Source organism: Brassica oleracea, chromosome C8 (assembly GCF_000695525.1).
Source record: "Brassica oleracea var. oleracea cultivar TO1000 chromosome C8, BOL, whole genome shotgun sequence".
NCBI lineage: Eukaryota > Viridiplantae > Streptophyta > Magnoliopsida > Brassicales > Brassicaceae > Brassica > Brassica oleracea.
In genome coordinates, this window is record NC_027755.1 from 23,427,145 (window position 1) to 23,441,536 (window position 14,392).

Consider the following 14,392-nt stretch of genomic DNA (forward strand, 5'->3'; position numbering starts at 1 on the left):
CATTGTAACCAAATTTAATTTAAGAAAAACACCACTTCACAGTACTTGAAAACGAAACCAATCAACTTAAACAAGAAATATCACATTGTAATAAAACAATTCATAGTTGTGTAATAAAAAGAGAAAACCAAATCAAAACACCACCAGAGCTCGAATCGTCATCGCTGGAGCTGGAGTCGTCATCGCCGGAGCTCGAATCATCATCACCGAAGCTCGAATCATGCATCATCGCCGGAACTCATTATGTTCTCTAGGAGAAAAGCCACAAGAATCGCTTTCTTCTCACTCTTTTTCTCATTTTTTCAGGTAAAATAAGAAATGAAGAAAAAAATACGGGTCCACGTAATCCCGCATGACCCGTTTCGGCTCATCCTGCAAAAGACCCAGTCCCGCAAAGATCCGTCCCGCGAGGCCCGCAAGAAAAATTAAAAATAAACTAATTAGAGTATATATGTCCAGAGACTAATCAGAATTGAAAACCAAAAAAAAAACTGCTTATTTGGTTCAACAGTCGAACCTTCTAATTCGGTTCGAGGGTGTAAGGCGGGAGCGGGAAAACGCCATACAAGAGAAGTCTCTCAGTGGCAGCGCCGGTAAGCTTTATTATTGCAAAGGAGGGAAAGAGTGAGGAATGGCGCCAGTTCTAGAGAGCAGCACACAGCCATGGGTTGAGAAATAGTACGATTTTGCCTTGCTGTTTGTTTATGGAACTCGTATCGGGTTTTAACTCTTTTGTTGTGTTTTCGATTTTGGGGGTTAAAGCCGGCCGAGGCAGGTGAAGGACGTGGCGCATCAGGAGGAGTTGGTTCGTGTCCTCACCAACACTCTCGAGACTGCTAACGTAATCTCACAGAAACCGCCTTTGCTAATAATCTCGATTGCTTACAAAACCCAAGATGGTCGAACTGGGATCTCAAGTCTGGGTTTATATTTAATTTTGTGGTTTGCAGTGTCCGCACATGCTCTTTTACGGACCGCCAGGAACCGGAAAGACCACTACTGCACTTGCCATCGCCCACCAGCTATTTGGGTATTAAACTTCTCTAAATCTCAAACTCTGATTTAATGTATATTTATTTGATTGTACGAGAGATCTTGTGACCCCTAATATACTGTCTAGCTACCTAATGTGAAAACTTGGTGTACAACAATAATGCATGCAATCACACAGTCAGAGAGTGAATTATCTCAGCATCCGCATAATGATATGTCAGTGTTTAGGTTTTGAATTTGGAAGTTTTAATCCTCTTTGAAGCTAAGTTGTCGTGTTTTTGTTCCATGGCCGTCTCAAAAAAAGAGTCAAGTTTAAGCTTCTTTTGAGGTTTGATTTAATCAGAGTGTCATTTGATTGCTTTTCATTGTGCTGTGATTACAAGCTAAAATTTGCAGCTGTGACAGGTGATCTAGCTAAAGATTTCTTTTTTTCTTTTACAGACCTGAGTTGTACAAGTCTAGGGTGTTGGAGCTGAATGCTAGTGACGACAGAGGGATTAATGTTGTTCGCACTAAGATCAAGGATTTCGCTGCTGTTGCTGTTGGCTCCAACAACCGTCCAGGGTATGCATTAACCTTCTTTTTTTGTTTTGGATATTGTCAAGTTTCCTTTTTTCTGGCTAGTTTCTCTTTTATGTTTCTGTGTGTAGTGTGCATTTCATCTAAGACCATTATATTATATTTCAGCGGTTATCCTTGCCCATCTTTTAAGATCATTATCCTCGATGAGGCTGATTCTATGACTGAAGATGCTCAGGTACGCTGAACATTATTTACTACCACATTTTCTACTTTGAAAAATGCGTATAACGTGAACTATGTTACTGGTTGTGTAGAACGCCTTGAGGCGCACAATGGAAACTTACTCCAAAGTCACAAGATTCTTTTTCATATGTAACTATATCAGCAGGTAATAATCTTTTATTATGGTTGTGATAGATTTAGGCAATCCCGAACTCTATAACTTTGTAAAACTGTGTTTATTGAAATCCAAAAGCTTGAAGTACAAATACAATCACGATCCCATGACGATAGTGATAGTATTCATCGATCTCATAGCGATCGAGAGAGAAGACTCATAGCGTCTTTCAACTACAACATCAAGCATAAAAACAGAAAATAAAGTTTCAGCTCCATTTAAACAAACTCGAGCTTCAAACGATTGTAACGGCAAAGCCTCCCTCTCCACTAGAGTCTTTGCCTTTCTTTATTCTTCAAACCTTCCAAGTCTCTGCCAACTCACTTAATTCTAATCTTTCCCTCCAACGGCCTCTTCCACGTCACCACTCTCACCCAAGCCTCCTCTGTTCTTCCTTTTTCGATAATAAGAGTTATGGAATCTATCAATACTCCCCCCCCAACAAAATTAAGCTTGTCCTCAAGCTTAAAATGTGGAAAACTCCCTACAAACTCCCCCGACGACATCCAAGAATTCTCCAAACTTGGCTTATTACGCCATTTCACAAGCAACTCCAATCCGCCTTTCTCATTATAGCGTTTCTCCAATACCTCCTCTGGTTCAAACTCTAAGCCCACATCCGTAATGCACACAGGTGGCTGTGTTTGGCACTGATCATGAGCTCCCAATGCCTTCTTAAGTTGAGAGACGTGAAAAACGAGGTGAATTTTAGACCCCTCCGGAAGCAGGAGCTTGTAAGCAGTTTGGCCAATGCGTTCCAACACCTGATATGGTCCATAGAATTTGGCAGCGAGCTTCTGACAAAACCTACGAACCACTGTGTGCTGACAATACGATTTAAGCTTCAAGAAAACCGAATGACCCACCTCAAACTCAATATCTCTCTTGTGTTTATCAGCTTGGTCCTTCATTCGCTGTTGCGGATGAAGTAAGTTCTGCTTCAGTTGATCCAACATTGTATCCCTCTCCCTTAATGACTGCTCCAACTCTAAATTCTTGGTTGAACCCATCTCATATCGTAAAATCGGTGGAGGCTCGCGGCCATACACCACTTAAAAAGGCGTGGTCTTCAAAGACTTATGATACGTCGTATTATACCACAGCTCAGCCCAACTCAAATACTTCTGCCAAGTGCGCGGATGAGAAGAAGAAAAACACCGCAAATATATCTCCAAGCAACGGTTCAAGACCTCCGATTGCCCATCAGTCTGAGGATGAAACGCCGTACTGAACTTCAACTGAGTACCCGCAAGCTTGAAAACATCTTTCCAAAACGAGCTGAGAAAGATACAGTCTTTGTCAGAGGAAAACCATGGAGACGCACTATCTCATTCACAAACTGATTCGCCACGTCCAAAGAAGAGAACAAGTGTTTTAAGCTTATGAAATGTGCATACTTACTAAGGCGGTCGATCACCACGAGTATAACGTTAACACCATTAGAAGTAGGTAAGCCTTCTATGAAATCCATGTTTATATCTTCCCACACCTTCTCCGGAATAGGCAGTGGTTGTAACAATACCGCTGGAGCCAACGTTGAGTGCTTGTGTCTGACAAATCACACAATCAGCTACATAATCTTGGATCACCTTCCGCATCCCTTCCCAGTGAAAAGAACTATGAACTCTCTTAAGTGTCTTGAGAACCCCTGAGTGAGCCCCACATTTGCTATCATGCGACTTCTGCAAGATCAATGGAATGAATCGAGATGCTTTTGGGATGACCAAGCGTTGCTTATACCAAAGCTTCCCATCCACAACAGAATACTTCTTAGACTGTAAAGTACCAGCTGTGAGTTGTAACAATACTGACTTGATCCCCTCATCCTCCGCAATCTCCGCAAAAAAGTCCTCCCATTGTAAAGCAGTAGGTACCGTTAATGACAACAACAAAGAAGACACCACCATACTCCTCGAAAGTCCATCGGCAGCCTTATTTTCACACCCCAGTTTGTAAAATATTTCGAAATCAAAACCCAACAACCGAGTGAGCCACTGTTGATACTCCAAATTAACCTCCTTTTGTTCAAGCAAATACTTCAAACTACGTTGATCAGTGTGCACCTGAAACCTCCTCCCAATCAGGTAATGCTTCCACTTCCTTACTGCCATCACTATTGCCATTAACTCCCTTTCATAAGCCGGCTTCAACTGTTCGCGTGGAGTCAATGCGTGATTGAAGAAAGCAATAGGGTTCTTGCCTTGCATCAATACTGCTCCCAAACCGAACCCTGAAGTATCAGTCTCCACTATGAAAGTCTTTTCGAAATCTGGTAGAGCCAAAACCGGAGTATGGACCATTGCAAACTTCAATTTCTCAAAGGCTGTTTGAGCAGTCGAACACCAGTTAAACTGATCTTTCTTCAACAAGGTTGTCAATGGTTTAGTTAACACGCCATAGTCATGCACAAACCTCCGATAGTACCCTGTCAATCCAAGAAAACCTCACAATTGCTTCACAGTCTTCGGAATTGGCCAACAGTTCATCGCTTCTGTCTTAACTCCATCCGTAGCTACGCCATTAATAGAGATCAAATGACCCAAATACTCCACCTGACCAACCCCAAATGAACACTTCTTGTGGTTAGCAAAAAGCTTCTGACTCCTTTAACACCTCCATAACCGCCGCCAAATGCTCCAAATGTTGAGACCAAGTGGGACTGTAGATCAAAATATCGTCAAAGAACACCAATACAAACCGGCGAAAAAATGGTTTAAAGATCTGATTCATCAACGCCTGAAAAGTAGCAGGTGCATTTGTGAGGCCAAATGGCATAACAAGGAACTCGTAATGACCTTCCACTGTTCTAAAAGCAGTCTTCTCGATATCAACATCCACCATCTGAATTTGATGATACCCGGATCGGAGATCCAGTTTTGAAAAGACAGCCGCTCCATTCAACTCATCAAGTAACTGATCAATGACAAAAATAGGATACTTGTCAGGAACAGTTGCGCGGTTTAGAGCTCGATAATCCACACAAAACCGATGAGATCCGTCTTTCTTCTTCACTAACAGCACCGGGCTCGAAAACGGGCTTGTGCTTGGCCGTATTACTCTCGTGGCAAGCATCTCACTCACCATTTCCTCCATAACAACTTTACTCGCATGAGGGTATCTATAAGGTCGTACCGACACCGCAGACACTCCCGGAACAAGCGTGATAGAATATTCTTTTCCCCGTAATGGTGGCAGCCCCACTGGAATGGCAAAAACATCAGAGTAACGAGCCAACAACGCATTAATAGGTGCTACCAAGACCGGTAAGGTAGATGACACTGTCGTCGAGGCTAGGGACACTTCACTACCAAACTACAACTTCTTAGAACATGGTTTCAACGACTTGAGAGACATCGAGGAACAATGCAACGACATATCTCCCTGCAACGTTACCCACTGTCCTTCATAAGCAAAAGAAAGAATTTGCTCCTTCCAATCTACCTCACACTTCCCCAAAGTTTCCAACCACTGGATCCCCAAAATGACATCCACCTTACCCAATTCAAGAGCTATGAAATCTGAAGTGAATTTCGTATCTCCCAACTGAAAAGGCAGAGCTCGACACACTCCATGAGCCTTGATTGTGACCCCATTTCCCAGTAACACATCCAAGCTACGATCCTCCCCCACAGTTAACCGAAGCTTACTCACAACGTCTGGAGAAATGAAATTATGCGACGCCCCACTATCAATCATCACAATAACATCACACTGACTGATTTTACCTCGCAGCTTTGTGGTTTTAGGAGACTCTAAACCAACAAATGAGTTGAAAGATAAAGTCATCAGCTGCTGCTCTCCCCCCAAAATGATCTCTTCCAGTTCATAATCCGGTTGTCCCAACACTTCCATTTCACATCCATTAATCACTGTTAAGATGCGCATCTCCTTGTTAGGACAATCGAGAGTTCTAGACCACGGAGCCTTACACGTAAAACAGAGTTTGTCCCTCCTCAAAGCATCCAATTCAGCATCAGTATAGCGCTGACGAGCCCTATGCGGAGGTCCATTCTCCTTCTAACACACCCGCATCACCACGTATCTTCTCAGCACTTCTCCCCAAACTACCTCCTTGAACTCTGCCCCCACTCTGTTTCTTAGTGTTTGGACGATCATCAAGGCCTTTAGCATCACCAACAACTTTACAAAAAGCACTTGACTCCATGCGTAAAACGGATGCGATGTAATTAGAAAGCCCCTGAGGATCCTTCATCCTGATGACCTCCTTCATTTCCAACGACAAACCATTATAAAAAATCCGTTCCAAATGGCGATCCTCCAAACCAGGAACCTGTGCAGATAACTCCTCGAACTCGGAGACATAGTCAGCCACAGTCCCTGTCTGCTTGATAGCAAATAATCTAGTGCCTGGTTCTTCATCAATAGATTCCGAAAACCGCACCAGTATTTGATTAATGAAATCCCTCCAATTTTGGAAACCACCATGACGCATCACCCACGCATACCACTTCTTTAGAGCTCCCTGTAAACACAAAGGAACGAGATCCAGTTTGGCATCATCACGATAACGCCCCAGTGTGTAAAAATACTCGATATCAACAATCCACTCCGAAATCTTCGATCCATCACAGAACGGCATCTCAACCTTCTTCAGCATACTCGCACGATTCTCCAAATTCAACTCCTCAACTCGATACCCCATCGAAACGCTACGATTATTCTCCACATTAGGTCGATGTACCTGAGATGTCTGATTTGACGAATCCGAGAACTGATCCACCTCCTGAACCGGCTTCTTCCCCGCGCTTTTCATCATCGCATGAACCGCGGAAGTCAGATTTGTAATCGCCGACTCCATCAAAGACATCTTTCCTTCCATCGTCGTCACCGTCGAGTTCGTCTCCGCTTGCGACTCGTTAAACGACTAAACGCGCCCATCATAAACTTCACTTGTCCCTTCAACGACGAAGTCACCTCATCCAGATCCTCCTCATAGATCGACTGCATCGGCGAACCGCTCGTCGACATCCGAAGCTTCGTATTCGAACTTTGCACCGCACCAATGATAAATTTAGGCAATCCCGAACTCTATAACTTTGTAAAACTGTGTTTATTGAAATCCAAAAGCTTGAAGTACAAATACAATCACGATCCCATGACGATAGTGATAGTATTCATCGATCTCATAGCGATCGAGAGAGAAGACTCATAGCGTCTTTCAACTACAACATCAAGCATAAAAACAGAAAATAAAGTTTCAGCTCCATTTAGACAAACTCGAGCTTCAAACGATCGTTACGGCAAAGCCTCCCTCTCCACTAGAGTCTTTGCCTTTCTTTATTCTTCAAACCCTCCGGTTCTCTCCAAGTCTCTGCCAACTCACTTAATTCAAATCTTTCCCTCCAACGGCCTCTTCCACGTCACCACTCTCACCCAAGCCTCCTCTGTTCTTCCTTTTCCGATAATAAGAGTTATGGAATCTATCAGGTTGCTTTCGTCTATAGACTTAAGTCTTATGATTGAGCTGCTAGTAGAAACCTTTTTACTTATTCATAATGAAGAACCTTTTGTTTAGAACGCGGAACTACTGACTCACCAATTTTGATAACTTTCATTTCTTTCTCTCAAGGATCATTGAGCCCCTTGCTTCAAGATGTGCAAAGTTCAGGTTCAAACCACTTTCTGAAGAAGTCATGAGTAACCGTATAATGCATATTTGTAATGAAGAAGGTCTCAACCTTGGTGGAGAGGTGTGCACATATGCTTTAAGGTTTGCCTTTCTTTTATTTAGTCTTTGTGGAAACTGCTTATACTAGCTACTTTCCGTGTAGGCTCTTTCAACATTGAGCTCCATATCACAAGGTGATCTCCGTAGGACCATCACGTATCTGCAGGTTAATTTAGAAACTGTCTATGAAATATAGTTACTGGACGAAATTGACTGTGGTTGTTGAATTTGATCCAGTTTTTCTTCTTGAATATTACAGAGTGGTGCTCGGTTGTTTGGATCAACAATAACTTCTAAAGATTTACTCGATGTGTCTGGGGTAAGGCTGAAGATAATCCACTTTTGCGCAAGTTTAAAACTCAGTCAGAGAGTTAATTTTGGATGTCTTCTGAACCTTTCAGGTAGTTCCTCTGGAGGTAGTCGAGAGATTTTTTACTGCATGCAAAAGTGGTGATTTCGATATTGCAAACAAGGAAGTGGACAACATAGTTGCAGAAGGATATCCTGCATCTCAAATCACCAATCAGGTTTTCTATTTCCTTTTTTCTTTAATTTGTTGTACGTTTAAGTCTCGCAATTGTGATTATAACCACGACTAATACAAGTCTCCTTTCAGTTATTTGATATAATTGTTGAGGCTGGTGATGACATAACAGACAATCAAAAGGCTAAGATCTGCAAATGTCTAGCTGAAACAGATAAGGTGAGACTTCTGCTCTGCGGGACTCTCTTTTCCTTCCTTCTAAGAAGCTAGTTAAAAGACTCGTGTGAAAATAGTGACCAGCATTTTAAGTCAAGTTCACATCTTTCATTGTCATATGGATATTTTAGATATGTTTCAGTCTAACTTAAAGCGTGTCTCATCTTTTCAATGCATATATGCAGCGACTTGTAGATGGTGCGGATGAATATCTGCAGCTTTTGGACGTGGCAAGCAATACAATTCGTGCACTCTCGGAAATGGCTCAAGACTTCTAAAGCAATGACCTCCACAACGTCAAAGCTCTGCATCTTAGATTTTCATTATTGTTTTGCTTGTGTTGAATCTGTAACTGTTTGATGATATGGCCAAAGACCAAGTAGAGAAAAAGTTTGACGAGAACATATTTTTGTAACTGTTTTTGATTCACAATGATGATTCCAGAAAGATATGATACCTATATGCAGACACTTCACTCATAACAACAACACTACTACGGTTCTCAAAAGCAAAAAAAAAAAACGAATCAAAAGTATTCAAAGACAACCTAAAACTTGGTATCACATCTCACCATGTTTTATCTTCATTCATTCAGCTTAGAGCTTGTAACCCAGCATGCAATTACTTCCTTTCCGGAACCAAATCGGAAAGTCTGTGTAGGAAGTCTTTGTCCATTAATCACAGACCCCACAAGCTTTGTCTTTCCTTTTCTGCAAGTATGTTTCAAGAGGGTTCTCGCCAGCTTTAGCCGTGTCTTCGTGAGCTTATCAACGCCTCCTCCACCAATGTGGTGTCTAGGCACAGAAAGGCAAGGCTGTTCCAGATTGAACACACCTTCGTACTCTCCATCGGTAGCAATCAACAAGCCATCAACCAGAAACAAGTCATCAACGAACCTAGGGTTGAAGTCCAAACCGAAGCTGGTTATCTCCCAATATGCATCTTCCTTTTGAAGGGTGAGGAGTTACATGTCACTATCTTGCCCTGAGAGTAAGTAGATGGTCGCTTGGTCTTCAGTTGGATCCATGTCCATGGTAAATGATCCATGTTCATGGTAAATGCAACGACTCTTTGGCCTTCCGGGATGCTAGGGAGCGTAAATTTTCTTCCACTGAAAACGTGGATCAGCTTAAGGGAGACTGTTTCTGATTGGTAAGCCAGAATCCAGAGTTCAACGACCCGCCGATGATCACCCACCCTTTTAATTCAAACAAGATGAACAAAATATCTCATAAAAGCAACAACAAGGTGAGTGAACAAAGTAATCAAAGTCTTTAACGATGAACAAGAGATCTCATAAAAGCAACAACGTATGCATATTATGTTTAAAATATTAATGTAATAGTTCATAAATAGATATGCTTGTTTAGATTGAGTTTTTAGTTTGAAATTAAAAATAAATAAAAGTAAAAATTAATTAATTAAGAATATATTGATTTTTTTTTTGGGAGTTTCAACAATTGGTACAATTACATATCAGTTGTTTATATAGTCTCAGCTGCACAAAAAGTGATCGTATACTCCTCATTATTTTAATTTATTTTAAATTAAAATTGATATAAACAATTAAATCAAAACACATCTAATTAATTGTAGACTTGCATTTCTCATTTTAACTTGAATCTCTTTTATTTTTTGGTTCTCTTCCTTTTTTTTTTATATCTTTTGGAGGTTCTTCAATTCTCTGTGGATACGATCTTCTTTCATTTTTAGATTTCTCTTCTCTTAATCTGCTTCAATCTATTTTTCTTCTTCGATTCCACCCAAAATCTTCTTTTCTTTCTGTTTTTTCAATGTCCTCATAACATTCCTTTTAATTCAAAAACACAATATATAATCAAACTTGAACATTACATGGCCTGATTTTCCAGCATTCAATTGTATATATAGTTAGTACAGAATGTAGTGTGTTGTCCTGTCCCTCTTAGCTTGACAGTCGAATCTTATGATACAAATAGTTGTTGTGATTCCATCGGGGATGACCAGTACTGCGTCTTGATTGTCACAATGGCACTTGTCAAGCTAGTATTAATAAATGTGACAAAAAAGACAAATGGCAGCTTTTATAATTTTGATGATATGACCAAGTAGAGAAAGAGTCTGATGATGATAGATAGAAACATGATTTTGATTCACAATGATGATTCCAGAAAGTTATGATACCTACATGCAGCCACTAACTTATAACAACACTAAGGTCTCAAAGCAAATAACTTGGCTCAAAATAATTTTGGAAACTGATAGGCTAAGTAAGCTAAAGATATGGGGTCTTAGTTCAAGCCTAAGCCGGACCCGGATCCAGAACCCGTGGAAGACCTAACCATCGGGTTGCTAAACGAAGATTGGTTGATGGAAGCTGCTGCTCCACCTGCAGGGTTATTGAGTTGGTTGTTGCCAAACATGACATTCGGTGAAGCCGTTGATCCTGCATTGGTCTGTATTGCATTGAGAGGCAATCTCGACCCAAATGAGAAGGCTTGTTGTTGTTGTTGTTGGCGTGCCATGAACTGCATCTGCGCATGAACTTGTGGGTTGTTGCTAAACCCTGGGATCATGCTTGGTTGAGAAGAGCCAGCTGAAACTTGCTGTTGTTGTAGTTGTTGCTGCAGGAGAGTATTGATGTTGTTACCACCACCTGTGGATAGAGACATGCCTTGGAGATTACTACAATTAGCCTGTGGTGTGATTCCTCCAGCTGATCCATATCTTGAAGAGAGCATACGTGCTCGTTCTGCAGCAAATCTCTGACGGGTTTTCTCTACTTGTTCGCATTCTTTCATCAACAACGTTTCTATTTCTGCAAACTGCTTTAGCTTCAGCTCCATCCTCTTCAACTGTGGGATGATTTAAAAGTTTTTTACTCATATCAGCAAAACACTATCGACAAAACAAAACAAATCAACCATACAAATTATCAACAGCAACTATGTTCTGCTACATACCTGGTGATTTACAATATTTGCAGAAAGTCTTTGGATTTCACGTTCCTCATGATCAGCAAACAATTTTGCTTTTGTCGATGCAGCTGATAGACCGGCTCTAAATGCAGCCATAACCTTGTCCTGTGGCAGTGGCGTCGGTGCTTCTGCTCCGTTTTGGCAGGATGTTTTCTGTGTTCCCGAGTTATCTTTTACCATCAAAGAGATTAGTATTGACAATTAAACAAAGGAGCCAAAAAAAATTACTGTAAAGAGAACAATCAAGCAACTGCCATACCATCTTGCTGCTGCAAGCTGGGTTCTTTTCCTTGCAAGCCATTAGATTCCAACCTTGATAGATTGAAAAGTTTCAGCATAGTCCATAAGATGTATAAAAAGAGAAATTGAATGAAACGTACCAAAAAGACTTAGAGAATGGATAGTGAACACGAGATACACTAACCTATCGTCCGCAGATAGAACCGTGAGGCACTCATGGGCACAGGACGCAGCAACTCTAGGTCCAACGGCTGATGCCAAAAATGCAACCTAAAAATGTATCAGGATCATCATAACAGACTCACAGTTAACAGGATTGATAGCACAGCATCTCGGTGAGAAGCGAATACGAATTTTGCAGCGGATAAAAATCACAAACCAGTGCCATAACAGGATTCGGAGACTTCACAAAAGGAAGATTGATCTCAGTGTCACAATCTTGCTCAGAAGATCCTGCAAAAGCAAGTCGACTATGAGTATGGCATGTCAAAGAACATAACCACGGCCAATAATTTGCAGTTTGAGATGAAGTAAATAGAATCACCAGGTAAAGCCCCATTTGAATCTCTTCCTCTGTGATCATATCCATTTGTAGGGTTTGCCGGATCAGTAACACCTGGAAGCTCAACATTATCCAAAAGACCATCCTCCACAGGTAACCGAAGAAAATGAAGAATACACTGAGCTTTTGATTTGGAACCGACATGGTCCGCAATCTGAACCCAGTTTTCATTGTAGAGCTCCACAGCTTCAAGAAGCAAGAGAGTTTCTTGATCACTCCAATTCTCTCCATCTTGATCCCTGTAATCTTTGCTTTTATCCACTCTTACAAAGTCAATACAAGAATGCCCAACCACAAATCTTGCATTGTGAAAACAATCAGAGCATAAGAGTACATCCTCCTGAAAAGTAGAGAAAATGTCCCTTTAGTCTGAAGCGGTCTAATATCAGCAAACAGTAAGCAAGATAAGAGGAATGTGATTCTATTATATCAGATAATGAAATACAAAGAAGAGTAGGTAGAAGAAGTAGGATAAGAACCTTCTTTTGTGATTGGAAGTACACAGTTGGAAGCGGTCTAGAACAATGGTTGCAGTGGTTCTCGCATAGGTGTTCACGAATCCTGATGTCTAAGTCAGGGAGGTCAACATCCGAACATGGCAATGATAAACTGACTCCATCTGCCTTGTGTCTACAGATGGGCTTATCAAATCTGATCAAACTATCAATAGATGTCAAAGCAGCAGACGGTACATGGACCTCACCATTTGTATCCTCCCTAACATCAGACACACCCTTAGAAGGCCCAGGATGGCACTGGGAAGTGGCACAGTAATTGATTATCCTCCAGTGATCGAGAAAACGGAAAACTCGTGCAAGATCTTCAGTGTCAGCACCATCTACCAATCCTTGGCAATCAGAAATCGTCAGTGTCTTTTCAGGGTTATCCATATATTTCGAAACAATGGCGTTCCTGAATCGCATATAACTTTCTGGTGTATGGTTTGGCGATTTTCCACAGAAGTACTGTGGCAACACTTGCCTTTCAAGCCGATCCACTGTGTTTGGTGCAAACCAATCTGCTTAAATAAAAAAAAAAAAGATTGTGAGGGAAATAATGATACATTTTAGCCACAAGGCTACATGAACAAAGCCTAAGTAAAATTTAGACGCACAACACTTTGCGTAATCGATCAAAGTGCAACACAAGACACATAGGACTGCTCAAAGACAAAAGAACATAAACCCTAATAAAGCCCTTTGAGATATCTTCAATTTAGTAGAAACGAACCTGAATGCATAGGCAAGACATGAACTTTATCCCCAAACCGTTTAACAACACCTTCTCCTTCCATAATAGAGGGTGGAGAGATAACACAACCCGAAGACACTCCATCACTCCTCTCAGGATCCAGTAACAAAGAATCAGCAGGTACACTAGACAACGCCTGCAACTGTCCATACGAAACATTCTCCAGAGAAGGAAGCAACAAGCCCTGCCCTTTAACCTCCCCCATCAAACACCCCCTCTCAGCCGTCACAACAGCCGTTACAGACGCGTGAGGGCGTATCACCACGCGCCTCACCACAGAAGGGAAACCAGAGATGCGCTCACCGCTATCTTCAACTACCTCGCTAGTACCGCGTCCCGGATCGGGTGCTGCGCCTCCGTTTTGGTGAAGCTCATCGGCATTATTATCAGCTTCCTCCATCTCCTCGTTGTTGTTGTTGTCCTCGTCTTCTTCCTCCATATCTTCCTCCTCTTGCTTAGGTCTCCTCCCGCCTCGCCTCCGCCGTTTCCATTTCCCTCTTCTATCTGCGAAAGAGCCGAGAATCGAGTCAATACTCATGGATACGACCTACATGGGTAATTCAAATCCCAATCCAAAATCGGATTTTGAGATGGAAAGAGAGACTTCCTTTATGCAATTTACCTTCAGAAGCTGGCATTTTTTTTTATCGGGTAATTGAGCCTTAGGAGGCAAAGAGAGCTTAAAGTAATCGAATTGCTTTCCTTTTCCTCTCTTCTTCCATGCTCCGAGTCTCTCTCTCTCGTTTCCAGCTTCCGAGCAGCAACAGCAAATCTTCTTTCTGCCATTGGCTTTCGCTAGTCTCTGTAATTTATTCATTCATTCACCAGGGAGACCTAACCTTCTTAACGAAACAGAAGTTTTGCAAGATGGAAAACAAATATTCGGTTTGCGTTTTCGGTTACACAAAACCAAATTAAATTTCAATCGGTTTAGACTTATGCTTTTAATTTCACTCCAAACACTCTCTCGGTTTAATAAAAAGCATTACAGGTAGGGGTGGGCAAAAAAACCGAACCGAACCGAGTCAAACCGAACCAACCGATCCAAACCGAACCAAAGTCTATTTCAAACCATTCGGTT

The 14,392-nt window shown here is 41.6% G+C and overlaps 2 protein-coding genes across 4 annotated transcripts; one reads left to right on the forward strand and one right to left on the reverse strand.

Moving 5' to 3' along the window:
• The first annotated feature begins 511 nt into the window (after positions 1–511).
• LOC106310955 (replication factor C subunit 4-like) lies at positions 512–8,603 on the forward strand. Of its 3 annotated transcripts, none has more exons than XM_013748182.1 (12): positions 512–678; positions 763–841; positions 951–1,030; positions 1,435–1,557; positions 1,681–1,750; positions 1,830–1,903; positions 7,503–7,623; positions 7,705–7,767; positions 7,861–7,920; positions 8,003–8,128; positions 8,218–8,304; positions 8,487–8,603. In XM_013748182.1, the coding sequence occupies exons 1-12, from the start codon at positions 632–634 to the stop codon at positions 8,577–8,579; spliced, it is 1,023 nt and encodes a 340-aa protein (XP_013603636.1). In that variant the 5' UTR covers positions 512–631; the 3' UTR covers positions 8,580–8,603. The 3 variants fall into 3 exon arrangements, with proteins under 3 accessions (XP_013603636.1, XP_013603638.1, XP_013603639.1); XM_013748184.1 differs by having other exon boundaries at positions 1,456–1,557; XM_013748185.1 differs by having other exon boundaries at positions 763–805.
• A 1,786-nt stretch (positions 8,604–10,389) lies between these two features.
• On the reverse strand, positions 10,390–13,950 carry LOC106312283 (SWI/SNF complex subunit SWI3C-like; the record flags this gene model as incomplete). The annotated part of the gene is given in 9 exon segments (XM_013749745.1): positions 10,390–11,135; positions 11,244–11,428; positions 11,518–11,570; positions 11,683–11,768; positions 11,878–11,951; positions 12,043–12,400; positions 12,540–13,078; positions 13,291–13,815; positions 13,934–13,950. Coding segments are annotated over 9 exon segments (2,400 nt in total). The 3' UTR covers positions 10,390–10,571.
• Between the last annotated feature and the right edge of the window lie 442 nt (positions 13,951–14,392).

What these genes read in the sequence shown, in the direction of transcription:
- LOC106310955 (XM_013748182.1), top strand. Translation starts at nt 632, where the DNA reads ATGGCGCCAGTTCTAGAGAGCAGCACACAGCCATGGGTTGAGAAATA. An exon ending in CAGCCATGGGTTGAGAAATA is followed by an intron (nt 679 to 762) that starts GTACGATTTTGC and finishes TGGGGGTTAAAG; the next exon opens with CCGGCCGAGGCAGGTGAAGG. An exon ending in ATCGCCCACCAGCTATTTGG is followed by an intron (nt 1,031 to 1,434) that starts GTATTAAACTTC and finishes TTTCTTTTACAG; the next exon opens with ACCTGAGTTGTACAAGTCTA.